The sequence below is a fragment of the Gouania willdenowi genome, chromosome 16 (genome assembly GCF_900634775.1).
Source record: "Gouania willdenowi chromosome 16, fGouWil2.1, whole genome shotgun sequence".
In the NCBI taxonomy this organism is placed as follows: Eukaryota; Metazoa; Chordata; class Actinopteri; order Blenniiformes; family Gobiesocidae; genus Gouania; species Gouania willdenowi.
The window spans coordinates 17502581-17519968 of record NC_041059.1 but is presented as its reverse complement, the minus strand read 5'-3'; the positions used below and the strand labels follow the sequence as shown (position 1 = coordinate 17519968).

Genomic DNA, 17388 nt, shown 5'->3' with positions numbered 1-17388 from the left:
TGATGGATCCAAATAATTATTACTCTATTCAAAAGCATGCGTTTTTTCCACCCTTCTTTTTATCATCTCTAGTGATCCTATACTTTGTCTTCCATACTATCATCCTTCTTTCAGTCCTTTGTTTTATAGCCTCCAGAAAGACACGCATTAATCAGTTAGAGACAGAAATGATCTGACATTGTTGGGGTTGGCATTGAAGCAAAAGCACCACCCAAGCAATCTGTGTCTTTTTGACCAATCCAGTGTCCCTATTTACCAACTGTCGTGGTTTCCCCCAGGTTATGATGTGGACGATGAAAAAGGTGTAGTGTGGAAAAAAGGGATCGTTGACGAAACTGGCTCGCATAATAATACAAAGTTTATTAACACAAGCAGAATCAAAAGAACAGGGCTGAGCCAGAAGCCCTGTGAGAGCAGCCGTGGTCAGATTTACTCTGAATAAAACCAGTCAAAAAAAGGCCTATATGACATGAGACCAACGGGTGGAAAGGAAGCAACAGTTGTCCATTATGGTGGTCCTCACATGACAATGAATGAAGGCTGGAGTTAGATAGTTTATGGCCTGATGAGTCACAAGGCAATATATCGCATGCAAACAGCAGGTCCACAAAGATAACTGTTAAGATAGTAAACCCCATATACTTAAGTCACAGAAAAAGGCTTATACTGAGCTTTTAGATGAAAAGATATACAGCATAAATGGATATCATGTTAAGCAGTTAATACACCTCACAACACATACCCAGATCAGAACCTTGAAAACAGGCGTATGTCCCTTTTCGCTCCACTACAAACTGTTACAGTTCTCACACCCACAGTCTTTGGGAATCCCAACAATAGGATCTCACTGAGTGGTATTTAGCACAGTTGTGTCTTTGGGAGGTAAAGCCATATTTGGGCCAGACTCTAATCCTGATTCTTCATGGATGAAAATTTCACTCACAACATCAATGACAGAAAGAGAGTGTGCTTGGATTTGGTCTCAGTGAGAGTGGGCAGTCAGAGGGAGATAGAGAGCAGAAGAGTCTTAAACTAAGCTGCAGAAAATCTTCTTTCACTAGTTTCCTCCTCAACCTTCACAATAATTATAACTACAAACAAAACTGCTCAAAATACTTCAAGTGTAATATTCAAATGGTTAATAGATACATTGTGTGGACAGTTGAAGCTATAACCTCTCTATGTAATTCACCTTTTAATCTATTTTTTCTGTACTGCATTGGTTGTCTTGTGTAACCCCCCCAAAAAAATCATACATTTCTGCTCCTATTGTCAATGTTATTTGTTATTTATGTGTCATCAGACGCTCCTCATTCCTTTCCTGTGACTAGAACATCAGTAACCAGCCATTTAGGCATGTCTATTCATACTTTTCTGAGTTTTTGGCGACTGCAGCAATTTACTTTTGCATTTACGTGTGTCTGAGTGTGTGCACCTCATCCCAATCACTGTTTAACAGGGTCTGCTGGTACCCATCTCAGGCATCAGGCACAAGGCACAGTACACCCTGCACTATGGCAAGCCCTTTTAACATTTAATAAGATATCTGAAATTCAATTGCAGATATCTGCAATTCAATTGTTACATGTAAAAATGTAATTGCAGATATCCGCAATTCAGTTTTGACATGTGGCAATTCTAATTCATGATATCTAGATTCAATTGTTACATGTAACAATTGAATTGTAGATATCTGCAATTCAATTGTTACATGTAACAATTGAATTGCAGATATCTGCAATTCAATTACAACATGTCGAAATTGAATTCTTGATATCTGCAATTACATTTTTACATGTAACAATTGAATTGCAGATATCTGCAATTGAATTACAACATGTTCAAATAACATTGTAGATATCTACAATTAATATGGTAATTCGGACTACATATCCGAAATGACGTCATTGTCCCGCCCGCATATCCGAAATTAATATGGTAATTGGCAGCCTCTGACTTCTCAGGACTTCTCATTAAGCAACTCCACAACCGTGACGCGCACGTACGGAGCGCGCGTAATCTGCTGAGAGACGTTTGAAAATGGATCGAGAGGGAAACACTGAGACCGCAGTTTCTGTGTTTGATCGAATTTTTAATGTGGCGAATCGAGCCAGACAGGAGCTGTTGCAGAGTAACAGTGACATCCTTGTTCCTACCAGACGCTTCTTCCGACGTGCCGGGGCATCTCGCTGCGAACTCAAAATCAATTCCTTGATTTCCAGAAGGGCGTCTCTTAATTCATTAGCTGTCTCTGTAGAAAGTAGGTCAGCAATTCTCGCTAAATTAACAATGCAGGCGTCTATCGCGCGTAGTTCCCTTTGACTACATACACCTTGTTGATAAGCTCGTTCGATTGCAAAACATTTTCTTTGAATTTTAACGATCACTTCCTCCGCCATATTCTACGTCTTCCACTTCAAAACACATATGGTGCGAGCCACTGGCACCGTCATCTACGACCGTCACAGTCGGCCAATGGAATGGTACACGACGGCCATTCCCGCCCACATATCCGAAATTAATATGGTAATTTTGAGCACATATCCGAAATGACGTCATTGTCCCGCCCACATATCCGAAACTGCATTTCCACATGTTGTAATTCAATTGCAGATATCTGTAATATAATTGTTACATGTAAAAATGTAATTGCAGATATCTGTAATTCAGTTTCTACATGTCGAAATGACATTTTGACATGTTGAAATATATTTGTTACGTGTGAAAATGGCTTTACAGATATCTTGAATTAACATTTCAACATGTCAAAATTACATTTGAACATGTTCAAATGTAATTCCCACTAGTGAAAACTAAATTGCTACATGTCCGCCCGACCTATTAAATGTTAAAAGGGCTTGCCATACCTGCACACAATGCCAATCTAACACAGATCGAACAAAGAAAGACGCAAGTAAAAGGAAAAAGTGGCTTACAATGTGCTCCGAGCACAAATCACATTTTGAATGGGTTTAGGGTTATAATATAAGTGTACTGATGTGAGAAGAGGTAATGCTTTATTATTTTTAGTTCACCTTCAGTTAACTTCCAAAGGTAGCAGGTTGTGTTTGCCTGCAAACACCAAACACAAAGGGTATTTTTTAAGTATGTATGACAACTTTCATATATTGTAGTTTAAAGGTTTGAATGTCCTTGGTATCAGATGACAATTTCAAAGTAAAAGCTCAAACAAAAACATATATATGAAAAACAGTTTGAAATAAAAACAACTAAGTTAGTGTCATGATTTTACTTTTTGCCAATGTAAACTGATATATAGCAATATATTGTTAAAATAGCACAAACTAATTATGTTTAAGTATTAGTTTATTTTTTTATTAATTATTATGAAATACTGGGATATACCATTTTGATGATATAGTGAAATTGTCAATAATTTGAAAACAAATATATACCAAAAAAAAAAAACACTTAAATAAACCCTAAAAAGTTACTTTTTTTTTGAGGAGGCATTTATTCTCCTGCTGTCGCCACTCTGAGAACAGTCATTAGATGCTTCCTGAAAATCTATTTCTGTCGTGTGAATGTATCTTTTGGATGTGTTCTATTTATACACCTGTTATAGGCTGCAGAGACTATGCTGACATTAGTCTGCTACTAAAAAAAAACTCTAGTAAAGGCTCTTAGTGCTACTGCAATGAAGTTTGCCAGTCACTTCTCCATCTCGCTACATGTTGTTTGTCCTACAGAAGCATGGATCCTCTTCTGTCTGTGCTACAGATCCATTATGCATACGCTCTGCTTCCCTTTCCTACTTCCAGTTTCTACTTCTCCCTAAAGCAGTGTTTGTCACATGAGTTGCACACATGCACCAGCCAGAGTACCACGCTCATCACACACAGCACAGACACACATATAAGAAATATTCTATATTTATTGTTCTTTCTGAATGCCCTTCTTCTTCTTTTTCTTTTTCTTTTTCTTTTATTTCTTCTTTTTCTTTTTCTTCTTTTTTTTCTTCTTTTTCTTTTTTTTTCTTCTTTTTCTTCTTCTTTTTCTTCTTCTTTTCTTCTTCCTCCCTTTCCTTCTTCTTTTTCCTTCTTCTTCTTTTTCCTTCTTCCTTTTCCTTCTTCGCCTCCTCCTTTTCCTTCTTCTTCTCCTCCTTCTCATGTTGATGAGTTCTGCTGTTATTGCTCATGTAATTTCCACTGCATTATTTCTCCTGACATATTTACTTACAGGATGTGAGGGGATATTTACATCCCGCTGAGGTTATTACTGTCCACACATTTGTCAAACCTACATACAGTAATGCCGTTTCCTCACCGATGTCTGAAGGCCTGGAGATAAATCCCAAGTGTTCACTGAACTGTGCTTTGCTGTTCTCCATCATGAGCTGTCAAGGTATTTGTCTCATTACTGAGCAACTCTTTACGTTGCAGTCTTGCTGTTTTCATACCAACGTCTGTTCTTGATTCATCATTTCACAGGAGCAGTAATCTGCTAAATAAAAGCTCAATATTGTGTCGACTTCTGTTTTTCCTCCCTAACCTTGAGAACGTGTTGATGTGTTGCTTTCAGAGGAAACTCACGGGAGCTTAAATAGACAAGATGCAGCACTACACAATTAAGTCGAATTTAGGAACAAATAGCTGACTTTAATTACCTCTTCACACTATTTTCACGCTTTTCTTCCTGTTGGTCAGGGGGCTTTTTTTAAAAAAAATAAATAAATAAAAAAAAGCATGTGCATGATTAAATATTCTCTCAGTGTTTCTTATATAATGTATGCTCTCTCAGCGGGAAGTTTGATACTAATTTTCCCAAACTTTTCGACTGTACTCATCTTCCTAGTTTTAGAATGAAATAAAGAGAAATCAAATCATAACAACAGCAGGTTTCACATATTAAAATAGGGTTTTATTGGCAGTCGTTAGAGCTCGATTTGTAGCTTTGCTTTCCTGTTGTTAATAAAATGGGCTGTAATTTACGTATAAAGGAAATAAATACAATAAACAACAGGGTAGATCATGAGCAATAACCAGGAAATGAGTCAAAAAGAATAATGGTCAATGCTCATTCAATTTTTTTTTTATTTTTCAACAATATCCTTTTAGTTCAAAGCAATGCTGATGAAAGTAAACTCCTTATACCTGTACCAAGGAGGTCATTTTTTTAATTTGTTTGTCTTAAGCACTTAACGTATTTTGACAATATTTTTAGCAAAGATAGACCTTACGCCATGGAAGATTTCATTAAATTATGGAGGGGATCTGAATCAATTCTGGATCAGTTTTAAAAGTAAAAAAAAAAAAAAAAAATTCCGATCTCTCATAATTGGTAAAATTTTAAAAAAGTCCTGTATTGGTTGGTATTTTACTAATCTTTATGAAATTTGACTCAGTTATGTAGGTTGGTTCCTCAATTACCCCACAGAGTTTCATCTGAATCAGATCCGGATTGCATATTTCACTGTGATTTTTTTGAAAAAAAAATGGGGGTGCTCATACATTTAGACCTACTGTATCGTTATTAATGGGGAAATCAATGTATTCCAAGCCTTTAAAGTGTGAATGATCATGATACAATGATCAGGATCACTGATCCAGATAACTGCCAATATCTGGCAAAGAGGAAATTTGGTGCTTGGCGGAGAGTTGCGCCCTCGAGTGCTCTTGTTGTTTATGTGTTGGAAACCAATTCACTTAAAAAGAGCTTTAAATGTTAAAATGCGTTTTTCCCTACTCTATCCTTTTTAAGTGAAGCCACATACACAGTAAAAAAATAAATATTTTTGTTAGCTAGGGGGGTAAAATGTTTATAGGTAAGGAAGATGACATTATCTAACTGTTTGTGTTTAAAAAATATTGTGTCCATTTTAGAGGAGGGAATGGTGTGCATTAATAAATGTTTCTGGCCCCCAAATATTCTGTTCTATTTATGCTTCTACTGTTGTTGCTCTATAAACGACTCTTCATTTATAATATACATATAAAACCTTAACTTTAATAGACATGTACACTTCAAGTGCATAGTAAAAACTGGCAATGTCTTATATTTGATGACGTTTTATCTTTAGTGAACCATACCTGTTTGCATTTTAGCTTGAATCATGTATAAATAAATGTGCTTAAGGCTTGAGGATAACACTGAGAGAGCTCCATCAACTGTGGGATAGTGTGACTGTGATAAAAGATGGGGAAAAAGAGTTGCTCATGCTGCAGAAACTCATGGGAACACCACAAGCCCTGAGCAGCCAGTGCTTAAAGCTGCCTAATAGTTCAGTTTTAGAAGATACAAAATCTGGAGGATTAATGGATTTTTCATAGATTGTGGAATATTTTTTAACACAAGACTTGATAACTAGTTGTGGTTTTTAAACATACTGTGAAAAAAAAAGCTGCTGTTTGTTTGAGAAACACTTTGGCATATAGCATTAGCTGATTTAAAAACACCCCCAGCACAACTGACAAAGGCTGTGTTCTGCAAGTGGGAATGAAATAAAGTCTTTGTCTGATGTAACAAAGTGTAGCCTTTTTTCTCGATAACACAGTTATGCCCTGTTTACAAAACCACATTTCTAAAGCCAATTAAATAGCTAAAATGTATTCTTTATTTTATTTTTTATTTTTTTAAACGTATGCTTACATACAGTCGGTTCCTAATAATAAATATAGAAAGTTTTGATTTTCTTTAGTAAAAATTATTTAATTTAGTTTTCATTTTATTACTAATCCTTATTTTGGCAGCAATTTCTAATTTAAACATTGTATTACCATTATTTCAATCATTATGTGTTTCTAAAAACAACCTTTAATCAACGTTCTACTTTTCTGAAATGCAAACACACCAACGATCTCTCATTACTAAGCCCTTTATTCTTGTTTGTGAGGTGGCTCTAGGAAGAGAAGACAGATGGAACTGCACACATAAAAGCTTCCACAAACACGAGGAAAGACCGTGAGGCTGACACAATGAATAGGGCAGAGTAAAAGCCATAGCTGAATGGCAACACCACAAACGGGTTGCCAAACAAGAAGGAAGCCATGTAATGAGAAAGAGTGGGTGGGGGGACAGAACGAGAGTTCAGACGGTTGGATGAGGAAGTGAGGCTGGTGAGCACATGGGTGTGGTTGGCGAGCAGCTTCTTTCTTTCAGCTCTATCATAGTGGATAATAAGGCTGATGATAAATCCCTGGGCTCAGGCACCACACAGGAGGATGGATACTAAGGTAAGCACAAAGATCTGGGTGTGAGACCACATCCATGGACCGTGGGGTGTTTAGAATGAAGCCAAGTGAAAGGAGATTGATGGATGGATGATAATCAAATGGATGAACAAACAGACGGAGAGTGAGGGAGGGAGGAAGAGTGCTGGGTGAGACAGGCACAGACACACAGACAGGCCAGGCTGCGGGCCTCATCTTGACATTTGCGCCGAAGTGAAATTAAGATTGACATGGCCTGCTAATCTGAGCTGTCGGAGCTCATGATGGCCACATACGCTCAGCCGTCACACTGTTCACAGCCTGGAGGATGAGCTGCCACCATGATAGGTCAAAGATCAGGACTCATTTTCTGCTAGAGGGTGGATTCAAACCGAGTTCTGGAGGTCTAGACATCCATCACCCTTCCTCCCTCTCTGTACACCACCCAAATGCCACCAGCTTTAATCAGCTGCATCTATTTTTCTTTAGTGTTTTGTTTCAAGCTACAGGCAAAATGTTGAGGGGGTGGAGAGAATATGTTTTCCTACTGTTTCAAAGCCTTCTTCTGCTCACTGGTACACAATTTCTATTGTGTTAAAAAAGGAAAAAAAAGAGACAGAGAGAGATTTGTTTTGACAGATTCTCTGATGCTTTTTTTTTTTTTTTTTTTTTTTTTTAAATTGATGACAGCATTCAAAATGTGAAGAAGTCAGATCTACAGAGCCTCAAAGTTCAACACAGTCATATGTGGGAGAACAGCATACACACTGTGTGGCATCGATCACTCATTTCTGACAAATAACAAGAGCCTGACACTCAAAGTGAGAATGTTTTCTGTCATGCTGCATGAGAAGTGGGGATGATGCTTCCGTGTGGCAATGAAGGAAGGAGTAAATGATCACATGATGGAAACCTCATTGATTTACCACTTCCTGTCAGGATAGATATGTGCCAAGCATTTCACATTAACTATATTCTTACATAACCATCTTATTTGATTATTATATAACAAATATTACACATTTAAGTTAATAAAAAGCAGAAAATTAAGTAATTATATAGCAAACAGTGCAGTTTGTAGCTGTTTTGACATTCTGTGCAAGATGTTATTCAGATCAAATCTATGACACAATGATAAAATCACAGCAATTAAATAATGGTTAAAGAGATATTCAAACCAAATTGCAAAGATTACTCAACTGAAGGATTATATGTAAACTTTACCATTAGAGGAGTTATTTAGGTGCCACATATTCAATAAAAAGCACTTGTGGAGATCAACATGTTGGACAAAAGATATATCATTTTAAAAAGTATAAGATTTTGGTGAATCGGAGTGAGAGTAAAATAAACCAGTAATACATAATCTATTAATGATCTACTATAAATGACTGATTTCTGGATAAATATTGACTGTATTGCTAATTACTACTTAATACTGTATTTTAACTACCTACCTTTATTTATTTTTCTTTCAGATTTGTTTGGCTTCACTTGTCTTTTGCATCTGTGTCATGTTAAAAGGTGAGTGTCAATCATCAGAAAAAGTCACAAATGAAATTCAGAATTAGATTCAGTTTGTGCTCCTCACAACCAACACTTTGAAGTTCAGCAAAACCTGACGATTGTATGAAATATATGTTACATATTCAAAATGCTGCCAATAGAGTGTTGTTATCAGGGTGGTAAGATATGAAGAAAACTATAGCAAAAACACAGAATTGTTGTATAAATTTCAAAAGTTATAATAGAAGAAGAAGAAGATGAATGCCTTGGATTTATATAGTGTCACTTTCTCAAGAGATGCAAAAACAACAAATAGTAAATCATAAATAAAAAAACCAACATATTTACCCTTTAGGTGTTTACAGTAAATAGATTTACAAATTATTTTTTATTTATAAAATGAAGCCACGTGATGATCATCCCTTCATCAATCACTGAGAAGAATTTAAGTCTCTCACAGGTTACATTATTGGCCACAATGTTTTTGACAATCAGCTGAGAGGAAAAGAGGAAATAAAGGATGGACACGTTTAAAGCTAAAGTTGCAGTATCTGTGAGACTGTTATGGAAACAACCACAGCCAACACAGGAGTAGCTCCCACCGTGCAGGTGAGCAGTGTGCACACATCCTGTGCGCAGTTCCGTGTAGTGAAGCGATACTGTTCATAGATTTTGGCATTGGGGAGCCTTAGGGGTGGTTTCACACCGAAGAATCCCAGAGTGCTTAAAATGCTTTTTGTTTGCTCAGATAGTCCATCTTGTTGTGACCACGCAAATTAAGTCTAGAGCGGATCAAGGTGATAAAATGATTAGCCGTTCTCCACCCATTAAGCACGAGTCTGACATTATACCAGTGTGAAATCAGACTTAGTGATTTGCCCTGTCCCCGAATACCCTCTCCCTCTCTGTATATTAAGAGCTTTCTCATTATAAATTACTGGATCCTTAATGAATGGATATGCTGCGGTAAACGAGAGGCAATGGATGGTATAAAACACATGGAGACTGCTATCATCTAATTAAAAGGTATGGTACTATTTAAACACGTAATAAGATAATTATTCTATTGTCATTTGTATTCATTTAAAGTCACAATTAAACAACTACCATGAGATTATGTTTCATTTCCTTTTGAAATACAGAATTATTTTTCACTCCTATTTCCATTAGTAGATCTTAGTTGAGTGTTTTAAAGCATCACCAAATGGCGTATTTCAAAAATGATGACGTGGTTTCATATGAGTGCGTTTGCTATCTGCAGCAGGTTAAAATAAGTATCGGGTCTGGAGTAGGTTTGCAGCACAGCGTTTCCATGGCAACCAAGGTGTTTTCTCTTTGATGACGTTAGATCTGGGTTTAACTGAGCCGGACCCTCAGGTAAAACCTGGAAGTAACCCTGAGCTGGGTTTGATGAAATACCACATGCAGACATACTGTACTGTATGTTGTTTTTGTTTGTTTTTTTTGTCCCATTCTCTTTCAGTCCAACAGCACAGAGGCCTGGTTCATGTTATTGTTTCATAATCAACCATCGGCCGGAATATGTGTTTGATTGTGATCATTTGCCTGTATGCAGGGGTCACCAACATGGTTCCCGCACGAGCTCTAGTCACCAATGAGCTCCATCTAAAATCTGATTTACTTTCCAGGATTCAAACTCACAAAAATCAATACATATGACAGATGCAGTTAGAACTTAGTAAAGTTAAATACTGCGCGTCATAAAGTTTTAGTCTTAAATGAACCATCTTTAACTGTTTATTTTCACTGAAACATTGTGACAAATGTTTTTAAGTGTTGCAGATTTGGTGTATGGGTTATGGTATGTTTTAAATAATATGATATGTATAAGATATATATTTTTTTTTTTAAACACAAGGTAATTTTTGTAAAATGTGACATTTTACAAATGTTACATGTTTTACAATGACTTAACCAAAGGTTATTTGTTAGAAGCTAGTAAAAAATTAAAATGGGAATTTTCTATTAAATGTATTGAAAATGAAGCTGCAATAATTAGGAGAAATTAAGTGTTTCGTGTTGAAACCCTAATGCTGTGTTCACACCGAATGCGTCTTCTGCGGCACCGGACGCATCTGCAGTACGAAACGTACCGAAGGGTCTGCAGAATCAAAAAATGTCCCCATTTGCATCATACGCACGTCTGAAACAAAGCCCCGCCCACCAACGACACATCCAACTCGGTGAGTGTCACTGCCGGCTGAAGGGAGGAGCTGCGCTCCTTTTTCTCCTCTCATAAACATAAACCGGTGTGATTAGTGTGAACAGACAACATTTTCAACTCTTGCGAATGTGAGGGTGTGCAAATATGCGTAAAATCAGGAGCTCGCTCACACGGCCAACGCACTAGACGTGTGGATCGCACAGAACCGCCGCACTGGAAAGATTTTGCATCTGGAACTCATCTATCCATTGACTTTGTATGTAATCTAAACGTACGGACATTTCGTGATGGATCCGGTGTGAACGCAGCATAACATTTCCTACCATTTTAAGTTACTGCTAGCCTACACTATATCATGTCCTCTAATTAATTAAAGCCGTAATTATTGAGTATTTAAACAGTGCTTTTCTAACTGGTAGCTCTTTGGACTATGCATATATGAAGTAGTTTACAGATTCAGAAAGGTTGATTACCCCTGGACTATATATGGTAGTGCTGTGATGGTCTACTAGTAAGTATAAAATATAAATGGATAAAGGACTACTCAGCTTTGATTTATACATTTTAAGCACTCAGCTTCTCTTTGTAGTTACAATTTTCAAAAAAAAATTGTTTGCCCAAGCATAATCAATACTATCAATGAAATTCATACGCACTTTTTAGATTGGCAGACTGATCAAAATCAAAGACACTTAACTTTGATTTATTCTACCTTTGATCAGGTAGCTTGCTATGGGTTCATTAAAACCGCAGCATTGGCTGCATGGAGTTACGTGGAGCCTGGTTTTAATTGGGAGCTGCCAAGTGAGTAAACAACGCTCCCTCTGTGCTGCAGTCTAACACAACAACTCTCCAGTCTGAAGTTCCCTCACAGCCACTCACAGGCCTCTTTATCCTGCAAAGCTAGACTCAGTCTGATGTTTACCGTCTAATAGGACCACAGCACAGCATTGTCTGGAGAAACCTGAACAATGAAGCACAATGTTCGACTTAGTAAAATATACTGTTTGGATACATTACTGTGGGTTTTGTCGGGTTTGGATACATTGAGATTAAAATGTGTGTTTTTTTGTCCACAGGGTCAAAGGCACAGGCTCCCACACTTGCATATCAAGCAGATAACACCAGCAAAGATGGCACAACCATCACTGTGGCTTTAAATGGTACAGCTCATAGAAAATACACAAAGGTTTACGTAATTCCAATGGGGTTTATGAAATGAATGAACAGCACTAAAATATAGAGTTGGTTGGGCTAAGTTTGACTCTCTGTCCCTCCATTTGTTTCTCTCAATGTCCTACAATTTTCTTCTACTTTGATGCTTCGTGTGAGCAATAGGTGGAAGAGTGGGAAGTAGAGTCACCAGAGGAGTCAACACTTCCATGGAAACTCCTGAAAAAACCACAAGCCAGTTCACTGGCAACGCAGTTGACAACTTCACTGCAGAAGCAAAGACTTCAACAGGTAAAGAGTTGTTTTGACACCAAAATGTAACTGTATTACAAGGACATGATCCTGTTTAAACTCAATGTCATTTTTTGTAACTGTCAGTTCCCAGTGAAAAGATAACCACAGATCAAAGCAAAACTACATTTATTTCAGGTAACATGTTTGACATTTTCCCTCTTGTTGAATGATTCTTTGAATCTGACTGGTAGATAAACTCCTGCTCACCTTGACATGACTTGAATATCCACTTAAGCCATAATAGAAGAGCCAAAAAAAAAAAAATCCCTTGATGATCACAGAAAAGGACTGCAAGCTTTAGAGATGCTTTCATATGCAGTGATGTGCCGTGACCACTAGGGTTGGGTAGGCACCCATATATGTTTCTGCTGTCAAGTGTTAATTCAATTCAAATCAATTTTACTTGTATAAAGCAATTTCCAACAAAGTCATCTCAATGCGCTTATCAAAATATAAAATCCATAATAAGCAAGAAAAAACCCAACAAGATCCACATGAACAAGTATTTAGCCATCTAACAAAATCAACATCATAAACACCATAAAAGAAACATAAATAATTATTTAATATAGCCTCCATACTCTCCCAACAAGATATATCTCATGACACGACAGCACATCCATTGTTTGTGTTGGAAACATGGAGAAAATGACAACAACAACTTAGAACAGCCTCAGTGAGGAGCATCCACAAAGCCAATCCTTCCTTTTATACCATTCACTGTGAAAGTATGAAACATTTTCTGACCTTACCTTTGCTGAAGGTCTGGTAGCTCAGGTGTTGGTCTCCCATCTTTTAAAAGCTGTCGTTTTTCCTCATAACAAAGTTTCTTTATCGTCTCTAGCGCTGTCATCATGACTGTAGTGTTATCCCGCCCACTAGCTAGAAAACATAGCAGCAGCGGTCACATGATATCAATTCACTAATTCATTAATGTACTGCTATGAAACGCACAAAATGCAGACACTTTCAAACTTATAGGTACTGTAGGCTATTGTAAATGGAAAAATAAATAATTTATAATTATATAATTAAAAAAAAATAATAATAATTAAAACAAATAATCAAAATATCAATTCACCCTTGGGTAGGCAGTGCCTACCTTGCCTACCCTGACGGCACGTCACTGTTCATATGTCACTTCATATCTCCTCAAAGACTTTTTCTGGTAAATTTTTTTGTACAAATGTAATAAAAAATATAAATGCATTTGCAGTTTAGTAAGAAATCTGTCAACACTTTAAATGGTTTTGATGCACAAATAATGGCTATGAGTTACAAATGTACCATGAATATAGAAAAAAATAAATAGTTTTGCGTCAATGATACTAATGTCTTCTATTATATTTTCTGCACCAACAGTGACATCCTTCTCTTCTGTGGAAACCACCAAAAGTGGAAAGATTACACCGATTGTATGGGGTAACTAAGTTTCTTACCTTGAATGCCTCGGACACTGCAGTTTTATTATCTCAGCACAGACAGTATCAGTATAGTCTATGCTTTCCAAACAAAACTCGTGGCACAGAGGTATCTTATGCCAACAGATTTATGCTTGGTTGTACCTTATGCAAAAAGAGATAAGGATGTGTCCTCATGCTGGACTGGCTTACCACAGATAGGGTTTGGATTTACCATCAACATTACATCAGACCAGTCAACCTGTGCTTTGTTGAACCCTTTTCTTTCTCTCTGCACTTTCCTCACGTAGACCCAAAATGGGATGAAGGTTTCACCTATGGTAAGAAGCTTTATGTTTTCCTCTTTTTGCCAATATTATCTAAAATTGTGCACATTTGATGTGAGCTTCTCATGTCTAGATTATACATACCTGCGATCCATTGGACTGGCCATTGCTGCTGTACTCTTTGTCATGGGTATAATGGTCCTCACTTGTAAGTATTTCAAACATGAGGTTGCATTTTTTTGGGGTATACACTGCAACGTCCATTCACCTATTCTGCTCGTTGGCTTGTCTTTGGGTTTAGGTGGCAAGGCGTGCCGACTTCCCAAGTGTCGCAGTAAGTCATCAAGGTAAGATTTTTAACAAATCAATTACAAAATGTTTTCTTTCTTGTCATGGAGGAAAATGTAGAGAAAAAAGCTGGACTATGAATGAATGTGCAATTAACAAGTAAATTATAAAACAACATAAAAGACCTCAAGTAATATAAAATCAAACTTTTCCAGAATACTGTTTCAATGGTTCAGAAAATTGGATCAGATGGTAAAGGAAGTCTTTGTGTCTGCTACGTTTCTTCATGAGGAGAAGGTTTCTCTGGTGTGTTTATACGCACGTGTGCACGAGTGTGTGCATGTGTGGTTTCTGTGCGTACGCCCTGTGATGAGCGGGCAACCTGTCTAGTGTGCACTCTCCCTCAGGCCCTGTGTAAGATGTAAGATGTGATAAGTTCCAGCATCCCATGACCCCAAGATAAATGCCAGAAAGCGCTTGGTGATACACAAAGCACTGCAAAGCAAACTCTCAGCCGTAACCTTTTTGTACACCATTGCACTCAATGTTTGAATGTTGTTTATGTCCTTGAGGCTGAAGTGACAGCCATGATATTCTTTTGAGCAGATATGTCTCCGTGGAAGTGGTTTGATTTGGATTCACATTATTTGCAAGGAATCACAAGCTTGAGGTTTCCATTATTCAAACCTAAAACATTCTTAATGAAAATTAAAACAAATCAGCCAATAAATGTACTGTATTTTTAAAATTATTTTCCAAACTCAAATCATTATTATGAACTCTAACCCTCTACTTCAGTGGTTCCCAAACAGGGGTACCTATACCCCTAGGGGTGCAGGAGCACTTTGCAGGGGGTACTCGGAAAGATTTAATTAATTTAAAAATAATCATGAAATGTTCCCAGTTCCTAAATTCTCTACAAACTAACACTACAATTTCTCAATAAAATACTAGATGTTCTTGTAATTTATTGAAACAGCATTATTTTATGCTGTAGAGGCCAATTCATCACACTTCTGATAATAGGAGACGATAAGGAGACCATATTTACATACTATTAAAGTAATCACATAAAAATTACATTATTCTATTTTTTTTTTTTTTTTTAATAAATTCCGCTTTAAACTCCTTTCGCTGTTTTGAATTGGTAGATTAAGCTTTAAGGAACCATTTTTTATGACACAGCCCGCTCTTCCACAAATGAAAGATCATATGAAATTATAGAGAGGGTACTTAAGAAATGGGTGGGGGGGACACAATTTAACAAAAATGCAAAGGGGGTACATGGGACAAAAATGATTGGGAACCACTTCTCTACCTAAAACAACTGTCAGTAGCAAATAATCAGATAATGGGAAACCCACAACATCTTTGGACTGCAGACTAGTGTAGTTTATGTGTCATGTGATGAATATTTTGTAGAGCATTGCGAGTAACTCTGATTGTAGCTTTCTGCTTAGAAACAGCAGTGGAACGATATAATTTATATCACTCGCTTCCAAATGATAAATGGAATACAATCAGTCACTTTGGACACAGCTCAACAAAATGCTGACTGAAGTCTCTGAGATGATTAATAGATCAAAATGGCTTTATGCAACTGCAGAACATGCTAAAAGTTTCTCTCATATTGATGTTTCAAAGGCATCCTGTATTACTTGAATGGATTGGATTTCATATGTTTTTGGTCTGTTATAGGTCTTATCGAGTGGCCCAGTAACAACTAGCCTGTAACTAACCAGCCAAGCCACCAACCTACACCATCAGGACAAAAACACTCCATCACCACCTGGCAGCTGTTGTGTGCACGTGCAAACTGCAATGTGTCATCATGGAAAGCCAGTGACCAAACAAGAAAATGGGACTCTTGCTGACAAATAAAAAAACCAAAAAAAGTGGAACATCTTTTGTAAGTGTATGAAAAAGAACTGATTAACTGTTTTTGAATAATGAGTTATGATTCATGTTTTAATCTCACCTTCTGACATGAAACAGGCTGAAATTTAATAGTCTTTTCATCTTGTTAATTGCAACATAGCCATAAGCTGCTGGGATTGGTAATAAATGGTTTGTGGAGTAATCATGTAATTTCATAACAACCCAGGGTGGTATTTTTGGCAATAGAGAAATGAATCTGGGTCTTTCTCATCTATTATTTCCTGTACACTGTAACTTTTTCATTTAAAACAGAAAAACTGAAATGTATTAGAAGTAGAAAAACTGTGGTTAATGTATGGTTCTGCCTGTTTGAGTAAAGCTTTAGACTAAACAACAATTATTGACTCATTACTTTCACACCCGTGTGGTATTACCAAGCAAAGCCATTTTTTTTTTTTTTTCATATTTAATGTTAAAATGAAAACAATCCAGAGTCGTTGTGACCATACAATATACATTAGTAGTCAACTATGAGAGCATTTGTGCAAAGTGAACCAAAGATAGAAGCTGAGAGTGTGTGTGGTGTGTGTGTGTGTGTGTGTGTGTGTGTGTGTGTGCGTGTGTGTGTGTGTGTGTGTGTGTGTGTGTGTGTGTGTGTGTGTGTGTGTGTGTGTGTGTGTGTGTGTGTGTGTGTGTGTGTGTGTGTGTGTGTGTGTGTGTGTGTGTGTGTGTGTGTTTAACAGATCACGTGTTGGCAAAATAACCATATTACAAATACATACTTGACTTGATCTGGATACACAGGAAAAGTGCACATACATTAACACGGGTATTCAAAACAAAAAATGTTGATTTCAAAATTATTTGCAGCAGATAGACCCTATTATGGCAACAGAGGGTGTGAAGCTTAGTAGTTAAAGTATGTGCAAATGATTATCCAGGGTGCAGCCAGGTCTGCCTTGCTCTCTCCACAGGTAGGGAAAATGTCCTGATCACACCCTGCACATGGGAGCAGACCATATTTCTATGTTCTCATTAAATCACTGACTACTATTACTACTATAGTAGTACTAATGCATTAGAAAGATGGAAAGATCTACTGTTCTAATAGGACAGAAGACCAGCATCTTCATGTGAGCTCTTGTATTATGTACAATATTGGATAAGCGTTGGGTTTGTAACCCTGCTCATGTCTGTCGGCCTTCAAG

The 17388-nt window shown here is 37.1% G+C and overlaps 1 protein-coding gene across 1 annotated transcript; it reads left to right on the top strand.

Annotated features, from left to right (window-relative positions):
• Window positions 1–6983: 6983 nt before the first annotated feature.
• fxyd5 (FXYD domain containing ion transport regulator 5) lies at window positions 6984–16537 on the top strand. The gene is made up of 10 exons (XM_028470706.1): window positions 6984–7193; window positions 8648–8693; window positions 11940–12023; window positions 12199–12324; window positions 12412–12462; window positions 13690–13749; window positions 14039–14068; window positions 14148–14222; window positions 14316–14361; window positions 16001–16537. The coding sequence occupies exons 1-10, from the start codon at window positions 7146–7148 to the stop codon at window positions 16020–16022; spliced, it is 588 nt and encodes a 195-aa protein (XP_028326507.1). The 5' UTR covers window positions 6984–7145; the 3' UTR covers window positions 16023–16537.
• Window positions 16538–17388: the final 851 nt, after the last annotated feature.